The sequence below is a fragment of the Narcine bancroftii genome, chromosome 3, assembly GCF_036971445.1.
Source record: "Narcine bancroftii isolate sNarBan1 chromosome 3, sNarBan1.hap1, whole genome shotgun sequence".
In the NCBI taxonomy this organism is placed as follows: domain Eukaryota; kingdom Metazoa; phylum Chordata; class Chondrichthyes; order Torpediniformes; family Narcinidae; genus Narcine; species Narcine bancroftii.
Window position 1 is genome coordinate 241,710,084 of NC_091471.1, and position 13,831 is coordinate 241,723,914.

At 42.1% G+C, this 13,831-nt stretch overlaps 2 protein-coding genes and 1 long non-coding RNA gene across 4 annotated transcripts in view; all 3 read left to right on the forward strand.

Moving 5' to 3' along the window:
• Positions 1 to 4,957, forward strand: part of LOC138758416 (A-kinase anchor protein 8-like) — a 30,040-nt gene extending 25,083 nt beyond the window's left edge. For both annotated transcript variants that reach the window (XM_069927299.1, XM_069927300.1), the window contains 3 exons: positions 95 to 225; positions 3,281 to 3,376; positions 4,180 to 4,957. In XM_069927299.1, the coding sequence (XP_069783400.1) occupies positions 95 to 225; positions 3,281 to 3,376; positions 4,180 to 4,692 (740 nt within the window). In that variant the 3' untranslated portion in view covers positions 4,693 to 4,957. The remainder of the gene's footprint in view (positions 1 to 94; positions 226 to 3,280; positions 3,377 to 4,179) is intronic.
• A 2,391-nt stretch (positions 4,958 to 7,348) lies between these two features.
• LOC138756428 (uncharacterized) lies at positions 7,349 to 7,901 on the forward strand. Its single transcript, XR_011353065.1, has 2 exons — positions 7,349 to 7,427; positions 7,545 to 7,901. It is a non-coding gene; the product is annotated as an uncharacterized lncRNA (long non-coding RNA).
• A 2,361-nt stretch (positions 7,902 to 10,262) lies between these two features.
• Positions 10,263 to 13,831, forward strand: part of LOC138758417 (A-kinase anchor protein 8-like) — a 28,310-nt gene continuing 24,741 nt past the window's right edge. Inside the window, exons 1-2 of the mRNA XM_069927301.1 lie at positions 10,263 to 10,346; positions 13,204 to 13,242. Coding sequence (XP_069783402.1) covers positions 10,328 to 10,346; positions 13,204 to 13,242 — 58 coding nt within the window. The 5' untranslated portion in view covers positions 10,263 to 10,327. The remainder of the gene's footprint in view (positions 10,347 to 13,203; positions 13,243 to 13,831) is intronic.

Here is a 13,831-nt window from a genome sequence, read left to right on the forward strand (position 1 = left end):
TTTTAGGTGGATATCCTTGCAGTTATGAAGAAAGATCATTGACTAGAGGATTGCTGCAATTTGTGAACACATTTTTGTCTTAATTCTGCTGCAGGTATTGGTATGGAGCAGTGCATGAAAAAGGTGGAGGCAGCTCATTGTATGGCTTGTGATTTCTTCATTCCAATGCAGACTGGCTTCATTGGACAACATTTAAGGTCACCTGATCATATCAGAAATCGCAAAGTAAGTGAAATAGCCTCTGAACAAATTTGGGAGTAAGACAGGTGGATGGGTTCAGACAGTAGTCAAATCTTTTCAGAATTCATTATTATGGATCTGCGCTTAGAACCATAGAACATTACAGCACAAAACAAACCTTTCGGCCCTTCTAGTCTGTGCCCAACTATTATTCGGCCGAGTCCCACTAGCTTGCACTTAGACCAATGCCCTCCTTACTTCTCCCATCCATGTAATGGTCCAACTTCTTTTTTGAATGTTAAAATTGAGTCTGCATTCACCATTTCAGCTTTATATTAAAACCAACAGCATCTCTAGAATTTGTCATGTGCAAACATGCCTATTTGAAAATAATTAATCAAACATGTTTCAAATTTAGTCAAAAAGAAAGCAGGCATTTGGGATGAAGGAAACTAAAATTGCACAGACTTTTGAGGAATATAAAGGAAATAGGAAGAACATTAATTGGACATTTGGAGGACTAAACGGAGTAATGGATAATGTTAATGTGCAGGATAAAAGAAAAGACCAAGTGTTTTCATTCATGCATTAAAAATAAGAAGGAAATTGGGAAAATAAACATAGGTTAACTGATTAGAATATGCAGGTGACACAACAATTGATGGAGTTGTGGATAGTGAGGAGTTGTTGAAGGATTCAGCAGAATATTGATCCTCTAGAATTGTGAGCCGCCAAATGGCAGGTAGAGCTTAATCTGGACCTGTGTGAGGTGTTGCACTTTGAGAGGACAGAAGGAAGGAAAGTGGACAGTAAATAGCAATCCCTTCGGAACACCAATGTACAGGAGATTTTGGGGTGCAAGTTCATAGCTCGCTGAAAGTAGCAACACAATTGGGTAACAAAGCCAGCATTTGGCATACTTGCCTCGAAGGTTGGGGTGTTGAATATAATACTGCAGCTGTACGAAACTTTAGTTAGTGTGGTCTTGTCGCTGCTTTACAGGAAGGATATAGAGGCTCTGGAGAAGGTGAAGAAGGGGTTCACTAGGACGTTACCTGAATGAGGGAGTATTAGCTATGAGGAGTGGTTGGTCAAAGTTGGAATGTTTTCTCTGGAACATTGGAGTTTGAGAGGCAATCTCATAAAAGTAGATAAAATTATGCAAGCCGTGAAAGGTTAGAATCTTTTTCCCAGAGTGGGAATATCAAATATTAGCGAGTATATAACTAAGATGAGAGGGTGGAATTTTAAAAGGACATTTACAGTAGTGGTATCACCTTTACTATAAATTTGCCATTTTCACTTCCCTGAGATGCACTCCATTACATCCAAGGAGGGTATCTGCCTTAAAGCCAACTAGTTTGCTCAGTACTACCTTTTCACTGACAGCAACTGTATGGAGGTTCTTACCTCCTGTCGCATCCATATCTTTCTGGCATATTAGGCATGATCTCACCGTGAAGACTGACACAAAGCTTTGGCCATTTTTGCATTACTCCCTAATATTAATCCCCTCCTCTCATCTTCCAAGGGGCCTGTGATTACTTGAGCCACACTTTTCCACTTTATATAATAATAAAAATGTTTATTAGCTGTTACAGAAAATAAGAGAAAGTGAGAAAAATAATAGGGAAAGACTGATGCGAGTCTTGACGATAAAGAGTTCGGATCAGATCATTTTTTCTTCCTTTGGACGGTGATTGATCTGCTGAGTTCCTCCAGCAATTCTGTCTTCAAAATTTCAGCATCGGCCTCTTTTGCATTTCTCTGAAATGTTAGAAGTTTATAGATGTTTTAATTAAAGTATAGTGTAGTGCTGGACACAGCCAAGAAAGATTCAGCCACCACATTGAAAGTTGTTAATGACTTTTTATTCCAAGTCAGCGTGCGCTCTTTTAAGGGCAGCAGCGTGAGCTGTCACCTCGTGCATTGTGACATCATAATCAGGCAGGAGACTTTAAGCAGGGAGAAAACCCTGACTGCGCCATCTTCCCTTGGCTGCCCCACCACATGGCTTTTTTATAAAGTTTGCACAAAGTGATCAACAGTTGAACTTTATTTCACCCGGGAGAGGGGGGGGGGTCCATAAACATTGTCATTTTGCATGCCATCTCTTTGTCTATCAAGTGAAGGATGCAAGAGCTGTTTTCCCAGCAGGGTCTTTATAATGAAGAATTATTTTTGTTGAAATGATAATCCTATCAAGTTCTATTCAGTGGTTGATTTTTTTCGATTGTTTGTACATCATCCACAATGGTTACAGCATTGTTATTTTTATAACCCATTGTGTCGATACTGGCTCCATGCGAGAGTAATGTTTCCCTGTCCTCTCCCTTGCCGTACAATACTTCAGGAGTTCTTTTCCTTGAAAGAAATGAGAAATTTAAGGTTGCCTTGTCAGTAGCCAGGAAGTCTTTCATGGTTGCGTGGAAATCCCACTCCCAGCTAAATATCACACAATGGAATATGGAAATACAATGTTCCATTCCCCTGTGGAGAAAATCGCCTACAATTTATGGAAGAGATATGATATGTTTGTTGAAATGTGGAACTGTTTGTGAGGCACATAGGTGCACAGATATAATTCACAACCCCACCCCTGAATAAGAGAAAAGAAACAATCCGTCCCAGCAGGTAAAAAATTGAAGAGTATCAAATGAGGGGTGTGGTGCAGATGATTTGTATTTTTACCCCGACCTTTTTATTTAATACCCAAGGATCTCTTGCTTCGAGGAGGATCGTTGTCTTGGATGGTATTTAAGTGATTTTGGTATTTGTATAATTTAAGGGATGGGGGGGGGGGTGGAAATATGTAAAGACTCTGTAAATCGAATTACGTGGGAAGAGAATGTAATTTGTTTTTGGGTTTGCATGAGTCTTTGGAAAAGCAAAAATAAAATAATTCCCAAAAAAAGATGAGAAAAATTTCCATAGTTTCAAATTTTAATTCTGAAGTCCATTTGAGAAGTTCACTGCTGCTCTCGTGTGGTTCATATTCAATTTCCAAACAAATATTGTGTTTGCACCAAAAGAACAACTTATATAGTGCATGTTCTCACTTTTAACAATATTAATGCTGTATTTACTCATTCATTTCTAGCTTGCTCTTGAGAGGGCCAAAAAGGGTAGCCTGGTTATTGCAAAGAGCATCTTGAATAACAGCAACATTGCAACGATGTTGGAGAAATATGTCAAGGTGAGATTTTTTTAGTATACAGATATGTAGTTTTTTATCCGAAATACTGAAAACCGAAGACCTGTGAAAACTGAACATGATCCAATGCAACTCATGCTCAACTCGCGCTTGAATAACCCGTGTCAGTAATTAGTAGAACCCTAGGGAGTCCTTATTTTATAGGTGCCAGAGGAAAAACAAAGTCCTGCACCTTCAATTCACCTTAGATGGCCGGACTCTTCCCCGCCCCGTATGTTAGGGAGAGGATCTGTGGTCAGGAGTTCAGAAGGGCAGACAGCCAGGGCATCAGGGGTTCAGATATGTGTTCAGGTGGGCCGGCATCCGGGGCATCAGGAGTTCTGGTGGGTGGATGGCTGGAGCTAGGGTCCTCTCAAGAGGAGCCTGGAGCTCCAGTAAGCGGGTGGCGTCAGGAGCTACAGTTGGCGGACTGTTGAAGCGAGGGTTCGCTGTCAGGGTGACGGGAGCTTGGATGGCAGCAGCAAACAACCCCTTGTCCAGCACCACCACTACAACTTTCTGTTTTTACATCACTAAATTTGAAATGCCTTGTGAAAACTTATTTCAGGTAATCATTCAACATTTGCTTAATGAGGATGAAACTAGTTCTGAAACAAAATCATTTTGTTTTAACACCAAGATCTCTAATTCAAAACTAATTTGGGTGTAGAATTCCTTATCTGTTCCTTGATGCTAGGAAATGAAATCATTCCTCTTGTAAAGGGACTATAAAGCCTGGTCAACCCAATTGTGGGAAATTTTGATCCCAAACAACTAGACAATTTTGTTTGTTGTTCCTTTGACAGGGTGAAAAACCATTCACCGATGATCCAGATGATAAAGATGAAGAGGAGGGAGGAGTTCATGAGGGTGATGGTGAGGGTGATGGGCTCAATGATAGTACTAATGATGGCGAGAAGAAAGAAGGGGCGGCAGATGGTGGGGAGGTAAGTGGGGAGAGAGATGGTGGAGAGGGAGAGGCTGTGGAGGGAGAGGAAGTTGAGGATGGAGGTGGAGAGGGAGAAGTAGGGGAGGGAGAGGGTGGAGAAGGGGAGGGAGGTAGTGAAGGCAAGGGAGGTGAAGCTGAATATGGAGAAGAAAACATGGAGGAACAAGTAGATACATCCAATGAACCAGTTAATACCGTGGGTGAAGAAATGGAGGAGCCAGGAGGAGATCCTGAAGCTGAAGAAGATGATGACTTGGGGGAAGTAGATGATGATGCAATTGAAAGCAAGGATCCTGAGGAGTGTCTTGAAGCTGATGAAGATAAGATTCTGGAGGGAGAGGATGACACATTTGATACAGATTTAGAGTAACTTAGCGTGACTTCTTCAAAAATGTGGACAAATTATTATGTTCCCCTGTTGTTCTCTGAAGCTTATATTAGTTTTAACTTCGCATTGTTTAACTTGCAAGTAGTTTTGTTAATGCAGTACTCAATTTCCAGCTGGATGTTTAATAGTTTGAAGAGTCTAGTAAATGCTCCCTATGTATTGTGCTGAATGGCTTTTCACAATGATGTAGACCGTAATCTCCTGAACTGTCATGTGGAACATTTTACAATAAACATTCTTTCTATAATTGGATGAATGTGGTCATCTATACTGTTCAAGAAACCTTCTAAAGAGCCACGTTATGAAAAGAAATGTGGTGATTACAAATTGTGGGTACAAGGGACCATGACGCTCTAATTTTTAAAAGAATGGTTTGTATTTTCTATTTCAAAAGGTTTGCTTCCTTTAAAAAATTGGCAATTATGATAGACAACTTCAAGCTGAACGAAAAGATAATTTCAGATTTGCTGTTTCATATATGAAGTTGGAGAAATGAAATTAACAAATTTAACATGACCAATCGCATATTGATGTTGACACGTTGCGTTAGTTCAACTAATCAAAAAATATTTTGCTGCTGATATCCATTTGTACTCAGCATCTGATGCCTCTCGTGTCAGCGCCCAACAATAGTCGGGTGGCAATGATGGATTCCAGTTGCCCTGATACCGCTTTTCCATGGTCACATTGTCCTGTTGAAACATTTCACCGTGTTCGTCACTGACGGCACCAAGATCAGCAGGGAAGACGTCCACGTGGGAACGCAGAAAATGAATTTCCAACGACACGTTGCACTTCATGGTTTTGTTTGCTTGAAGTAGAGTTAAAATGTGACAGGAAATCACAAAAATACAGTACAGCTAAAAAAAACTTTGATAGGAACATATTAAGGTGATTTATGTGATAAGCAGCCCAAAATCCATAAAATACACCTGAAAATGTTCAGGAAGCAAAATGTTAATCGTCCAGTGTAATTAGATCACCACTTCAACTGAGAAGAGAATTGTGAGAAATTGGAAGTAAATTCCATTGAAACCTGGATTGTTTCAATTGTGACAATAGCATCAGCCTATTTTGGTGAGTAATCAAATGTAGTTTTTGGGCCATATCTCTCATTTGGTATTGTGATTCATTGGAAGTAGATGAATCCTTATTGCAAGTCATAGATGTACATTTTATGTTTAGAATGCAAATATACTGTATATGTCTAAAATACTTTGTTTTCCAATGGTTCTCAAAATGTTCAACTTACTCTTGCTCAAATATTGCAAGAAAATGCATTGCAGAGTATCGTGTGGGGGTTAGGATAGTTGATCTGAAGAAAAGCTATAGACCAGCATTTATGTAGCCCAATAATCTGAATCTATCCATCTCTAACCCCTTGGGGATTTTTCACAAACTCTTTCTCACAATCCTTTTTATCCCTCCTCCTCCTCCCACCCCCACCAGAAATGAAATTTTATTCAACTCCTCCTCCGTCACACTTTGCTGCAATTTATCACTGCTCTCTAACTTGCTTGCGATTCTACATGAAGTGTCAGAACATATGCAATTGCCAAGTAATGCCTTGTGTTTGGAGAGGCTGCAGCTGATATCAAAAAATTTATTTTACGGTTAAACATGAATTGGGATCAGAGGTCTCAACACTGGTTGCCATGCCATTAGATCTGTCTGTAACTAACACGATGTTTCTGGTTTCTTGAAATTAATCTGTCTTGAAAATATGCAAAGACTGCTTCACTAACTTTAAAAAAGCACTTCAAAGATCAATAACATTAACAAAGAAACTGTCCCATCTTTGTCTTCTTGAATGATGATCTCTGTTTTAAATGGATGAGGTTTCAAATGTTCACTTTGGGTGCTTTCTTCGTACCATGTGCCCACCAAATCTTTTCTCACCTCCAAGATTGGAGCAAATCATCTGTGGGTCACTATCAACTTATTTTCAACTTTCCTATTTGGAAAGCAATGGTTGAAAATGAAAGTCATCCCTTCACAATGCTGTCTACCTGCTGAGTATTTCCAGCATTCTGTTTTAACAGACGGTGGTATTTCTGTTAGGAAGTCCAAGATCTAGTTAAGAGAGGACATCTTTTCCACCACCATCTGGGGAATTGTTAAACGCCGAGCTGAAGTCAATGAACTTCAATGCCAGCAGCCTGGCATATGAGGCATCGTTATCCAGGAGGGTCAGGATGGAATGAAAGGACAAGGCTATATAGCATCATCTGTGGAGTGGTTTCTTCTGTAGGCGAATTGAAGTGGGTCCAGCATCTCTGGGAAGTATGCATTGATACATTCCATCACCAGACAATCAAAGCATTTCATAATGATGGAGGTCATATGGCAGTAGCCATTGAGCCTGGTAATGTTGCTCTCTTGGGTACTGAAATGATGGTGGCTGTCTTGAACCCTGTAAGAACGGTGGACTGCTGCAGTTACAGTAGCCACTTTTAAATTGCTGCACCTGGGTAGCAGATGTGACTACAGGGGCAAAGGTGCTGGAAGCACCTTATAAATTGCAGGGAGATCAGCCCATTAAATCGCAAACCCAGCAATTTAAGGGGGTTCCCGCCCTCACAATGACGTGTCACGCACTGACCGGAAGTGCTACCGTATGTTCAGATGCTGCTGCCCAGTGACGCATGCATGCAGGTGCTGACGTCACCGGAATAGGCGGGTCGGCCATTTTCAAATCAACCGTGGATGAGACCGAGGTAAGTTTAACTGTTCCCTGACTACCTCTGGTAGGTCAAGGATCCAGTTGGACCCTTTCAAACTGCTGCATACTTTGACACTAACTGGAAATTGACCGGTTAACCCATTTTACTCAGCAGTTGGAAAGACCCTGCATTATTGGGCCCATTGAATGACGCTAAGGCGTCAGGGTTAGTCCTACGCAGAAAATACCTGATTAGTATCAAGTTGGATCCTGACCATGAAAGAGGACAGACACAACTGCATGACAGACAGCCACAACCAGCCTGTACAAACTCGTTCTGCAAAAATTAACTCCAGCAGAAACCCTAATGCCTGATCCTGTGGATCAACACCCACCAGAGACAAAAGTACAAGAATCATCAAACCCTGACCAAGTCACAGTCATCTGCTAAGATTATCATGAATTGGAATGGTCAATGTTTTCCACTGGTCTTGATTAAAGATTCAAAGACAGGAACATTGTTGCTCAAGATTCCAGCATCTTCGTTTGTGCTTCTCATTGGTTAACATTTCATTTGTTACATCATAGATCAGCAGCAATAGAAATTCTCCAAGACAATGTTATTTTTTAAACAATATCTTTATTAATAATTACTAATATATAACACATCTTATTTAAATCTGAATTTGACCCCAACTATGCGCAAATATACATGTATATGTGTGTGTTGGAGGAGGGGGTGGATTACCCAAACTATTACATCTTAGGCACAATTCTCGAAGGTCAATTCCCAAAGTTCAGTCTTAGAAATCCTGTGTTGAAACTCGGAACTTTTAAACTGTTGTTTAGAAGAAATTGTGAAGAAGGTGAGACACTGAGAGTCACCAGACTGCCTTTAACTCGCAAATCCTTGAGTTTCTTCCAGAGAAATGTTCTTTCATTGAATGATTGTCACAACTCCCCGTTTCCTTGTGTAGGGGAAACAAAACTTGTGACTACCACAATGCTTCCAAGAATCTCGGCAAGGTTCAGGTGAAATGGCCCATCAGAATGGTCACGATCCAAATGCAAGATTGATCTTGCTTCCGTTACCCAGATATGGGTCAGTCAAAAATGACCCATTAGAATGGTTACGGTGGTTCATTGTTTTCCATGACAAAGGAAAACAGCAGAAGTGTCCATTTCAACTCTTTTTAGATCACTTGGTTGATTAATACTCGTTTCTATTTCAATGCCCTCCAAAAAAAAAGACTCAATAATCAGACGACTACTCTCTGAACAGATGACTTTACCTTGGGTAAACAATCCATTGATTTGGTTCTTAATTGAGACCATTAACTCGGTTTATGGCTTGGATTCAGATGACTGCATCTAAAAATGTTATGAAATCTGAGTGTTTTTGCACCCTGATCATCTCCCAAAGAAAAAGTAATAGAGACACAACACATTGTCCAAATGAGAGACCAAGGTATACAATTTACAATGGCCAATTACCCAAAAAAATTCATGGGTTTTTTGGATATGGGAGAACATGCAAACTCAGCATGGTGGTGGAGGATCGAACCAACTGGAACTGTTTCAATCGGTCTGCTGGTGGTGTTATTGCACCACCTTCTTGTAGGCAACCTTTCACCGTCTGTGAGATTCTTTCTTTGGCTTGGCTTCGCGGACGAAGATTTATGGAGGGGGTAAAAAGTCCACGTCAGCTGCAGGCTCGTTTGTGGCTGACAAGTCCGATGCGGGACAGGCAGACACGATTGCAGCGGTTGCAAGGGAAAATTGGTTGGTTGGGGTTGGGTGTTGGGTTTTTCCTCCTTTGCCTTTTGTCAGTGAGGTGGGCTCTGCGGTCTTCTTCAAAGGAGGTTGCTGCCCGCCAAACTGTGAGACGCCAAGATGCACGGTTTGAGGCGTTATCAGCCCACTGGCGGTGGTCAATGTGGCAGGCACCAAGAGATTTCTTTAGGCAGTCCTTGTACCTTTTCTTTGGTGCACCTCTGTCACGGTGGCCAGTGGAGAGCTCGCCATATAACACGATCTTGGGAAGGCGATGGTCCTCCATTCTGGAGACGTGGACTCGATGCTGTCGACCTCTGCCATCTCGAGTACTTCGACGTTAGGGGTTAATCTAATTAAAATCTATTTATAATTTGCTGTTGTTTAAGATGAAAGTCAGAGCCTTTCACTTAAATCAGATTTATTGTCACGAGTACATACATGACATCCCTGTGAATCCTGCGGGCCGGGCAGAATTACAAAAAAAAACTACATTGTGGGAAAAAAAACAACTAAATATGATTGCATGATATTGAAATTTGGCATATAAAGCTTTATCAAAACCTTGAAATGTTAAAAAAGAAGGGAGAACTATATTTGTTCAGGTATAATTTTTGATATTATACTGTAATTAATAGCTCTCCTGAGTAACATCTCAAAATAAGGAATTTCAGATTAATTCAATTTTTGAGAGGGAATATTCCTACAGTGATTAAGTTCACATTTTCATATTTAGTACACAAATAAAGAAATGTAAACAAACTGACTGCACTACAGAGAGAAGTAAAAAATGACCATATTAAGTAGGGGGAAACTGCACTTACTGGAACTCAGGGGTATAAGAAACTTGTGAATGATTTGAGCAATAACTTAATTACACTTCCCAGTGGGAGGCTCGAATTGGAGGAGACATTTTCCTTTGACATTTAATGTTCGAGGATGTGCCCGCAACGCCTGCACCTTCTTGCATGGGTAATAAACGGGTTAAAATTCTCAGCCGGGCACCCATGGTAACCGTCATGAAGAAGAACGATTGACGGAATTTAAAGCCAACCAACGCCCGCTACGCTTTAAAGCCTGCCCACATTCTCAAGCCTTGACCAATCGGCGCCGGGTGGGACATCCGGGTGAGTGGGAGCTCGCTAGAAGCGGCTGAGGACTTCTTTCTGCAGCCGAAGCAAAATGGATGGTCGTTATTCAGGTTAGTCGAGCAAGTCTCATCACGTTTGGTCCTAATTTTTCTTCCAACGATTTCACCGTCGTGTATGTGAGGCAGAGATTGGCGTTCCCAGCGGGATTTGTTTACGGAGGGGAGATATTTCGCGTCAAGACGGGGAGGTAAATCAACGCTGACGCGGCTATCGGCCTTCCTGGGGAGATGATTGGCTCTTGTGTTTGTCAGTCAGGGATTTGCCGTCATCTGATTGGTTGGCGTTCATGTCGTCCTGGTTCTGAGGCGCGAGTATTAATGGCTCCTGGTTTGTTCGCAGCTCGAACATGGCCTTGCTGGGAGCTGATTGGCTGCCGTGCGTGTCAGGCAGGGGTGTCCCGTCATGTTATTGGTCGGTGCTCCTGTCACTCATCCGCAGAGCCCTCTTCAGAGGCGCGAGCAGTAATGGCTCCTAGATTGTTCACAGCGCCAACGAGTCGTACCCCCCCCCCACCACTGCTCCATCCTGGGACAACCGTGACAGCTCAAACGGCGTCCTCCAACGGCACAGTGATTTAAGAATGCAGCAGAAGTTTTGCTCATTTTTTTCTCTCTCTCTCGTCTGTGGACGCCTGGCCCGAATTAAATGTGGACGCTGAAGTGGATGGTGTTCGTCTCCTGGGCTGCCATGCTCACAAAATGGCGCTGCTTCGCGAGGCGGACTGTTGGCAACGCGCGGGGGTCTCGCGGCGTCCGTCGTGCCCAGCACGTGCACGCCTTTCTTTTCCCCCCCCCTCCCAAATGTCCAAAGCGGTGGGTGTGGCAGGATCCCTGGGCTCCTGCATCGCATCCCATCCCACTGCAGCTAAAGTAATTCGTGATTCTTTCAATTTATGTTCCGATTTATTGTACATGCATGGCACCACAGAGCACCTTGAGGTGCATCTTCCTGTGGGCCAGGCAGAATCAGTAGGTAGTGTTGCCTTGATCAGTCAATGAAATTCAGATTCGTTGTCAAGAGTACCTACAGGTCATCACATACAGCCCTGAGATTCTTTCTGGTGGCCAGGCAGATTAACACTTACTGGGGAGGTGGTGGGGGGGGGGGCAACTACTGGTAACAAAAAAAATGTACAGAGAAATAAAATCAATAAAGTGCGAAAGTAAGAGTCCTGATTGTTGTTGAGGAGTCTCAAGGTGGAGGGTTAGCAGCTGTTTCTGAACCTGCTGGTGCTAGTGTTATGGGGCCGCTACCTCTTTCCAGATGGCAGCAGTGAGAACAGAGCGTGTGCTGGCTGGTGTGGATCCTTGATTGCTGCTGTTCTCTGACGGCAAAGTTCCCTGTGGGTGTTTTCAATGGTGGGGTGGGTTTTGCCTGTGATGTCCCAGGTGGGTCCATTAACTTGCAGCACTTTATGCTCAGGTATGGGTGTCACCATACCATAATACAGACTAAGATTTGCCAACAGCAGCACCCTTTGTGGTCAGAGAAGGAGAAGCAAAAGTTTGTCTCCATCAACTTTGCCTTCAGTCCAAACCATCAGCAGTCCAAGCTCCAGATCTAAACCTCTGATGCGATCAGGAAGCCTTCAGCGCCCTTGACTCCCCCTCACGTCTTGATTCCAATACCTGGTACCTCTTCAGCTGGTCTCCAGCATGTGGCAGCCTGGTGTGAGCCACTTAACTGCGGTCGCCAGCAGCCTGCATGAGTTATCTCAAGTCACCAACAACAATGTGTTCTTTGGCTTTGGAGCCCCTTGCTGGTCCATCGCCATGGTAACTGTCCCATGGGCCATGGATGGAAGAGGCTGCAAATGTTCAGTGGGTGGGACAGTGTTTGTGGAAAGGAAACAATATTTCAGCAACAAGAACTCTGGTCGAGCAGCAACTTGGGGGGGGGGGGTGGGAGGAGTTTTTGACAGATACCACATTAAAATGCATCAAAAATAACTACTGGGGAACACAGTGGAAGAAATGGAATGGTCGATATTTGCAACCCTTCATCAAAACCCTTGAAGCCCCACCCTCTGAACTTAACCCTCAGGTTCCTAACACACCTGATCTAATGCATGCTGGCATCGAGGAAGTTTGTGTCTCCACTCCAACAATTCTCTCAATTATTCTCATTGCAGTATTTCTCCAGCTTGGCTTTCTGTTGTTGTGAAACTAATCTACAACACATTAGGAAGCTGTTCACCTATGTCATTTCCACCACAAATCCAATGTTACTCTAACCTTGGTCAACAAGCAGCCACGTGCAGAAAAGAAAGCAAGTAACGGACAGAAGCAGTAGTCAGCAGCCTGCTCCACATTTCAGTAATATCATGGCTCATCTGACTGTGAACCTCACTCCACATTCCCTCCTGTTGTTGTTACCCCTTAGTTCCCCTATTATTCAAAAATCTTCTCAATCTGTGTCTTAAATGCACCAGTGAGCAACCTGTACTGTCATTGCATAGAAAATTTCAGATTCACTACTTTCTGGAAGGAGCTCCTTGTATATAAAGCTGACATATATTTGGAGGCTGAGCTCAAAGTCATTATTGACATTTCCCCAAAGTGCATGAGGAAATTATCCTTGCACTGAGCATCTGCAAAATAAAGGATTTCTCATGCTGTAGAAAACACCCCAGGCCAAATTCAGTATCTTGCAGCAAACAGCTTGTCAGCCGAGTTCCTTAAACTGCAAATGTAGCTACATTTTAAAGGTGCTTTCTTGGCTTAAATTGCTTTGGGACTTGCTTTATTGCCACACCTATTTTATTACTCTGAGCCAATGTTTAGCAACCAACTGTAGTAGATTATTGTTGCATTTTATTGTTTAGGTTTGTTTCAGAATTCACTTTATAAATGTTTAATTTTTAAAAATCTGAATTAAATTATTTTAAACAATTCTTTCATTTTGTAGGTTCATATGGAAATTGGACTGCTGAATCATCCAGTGCAGGTAAAAATTCTGTCAGTTACAGAGAGGGAAAATCTGATGTGGTTAATGTAGTTGCCCAGGTCCCCTTTTCTCAGTGGTTTAACCCCTCTGTCTACATTGAAATGATCTTTAAACATCATGGCTACATTGAAAGGCTCAACAGTTTTTGAAAGAGGAAACCTCCCAATAATTGATATGCAGTACAGTCATTCTGACCTTTTTTTGTGAAATTACCATTTTTTCTGTAAAATAGGTATAATGCATAAACGATATTTTCAAATTTTTGTTATGTGAGACTACTAATTGGAGAAGAGTTGGGAATGCATTCTTGTGACTCATTACAACTGTAGCTATACTTCAAAGTTACTTGTAAGAACACAGAAATACTTGAGAAACTCAACTGTCCATAGGAGGAAAAGATATATTAACGATGTTTCGGGCCTGAGCCCATCCCATGGATGCTATGAGACTATCTGTGTTCCTTCAGCATTTCTGTGTGTTTACTACAATCACAGTGTCTTCAGACTTTCTTGTTTCACTTCAAAGTTACTTGGTTAGCTGGTTCAGTGTTGAATTTGTTGTTCATTTGATGGACTCAATATTTGTGACA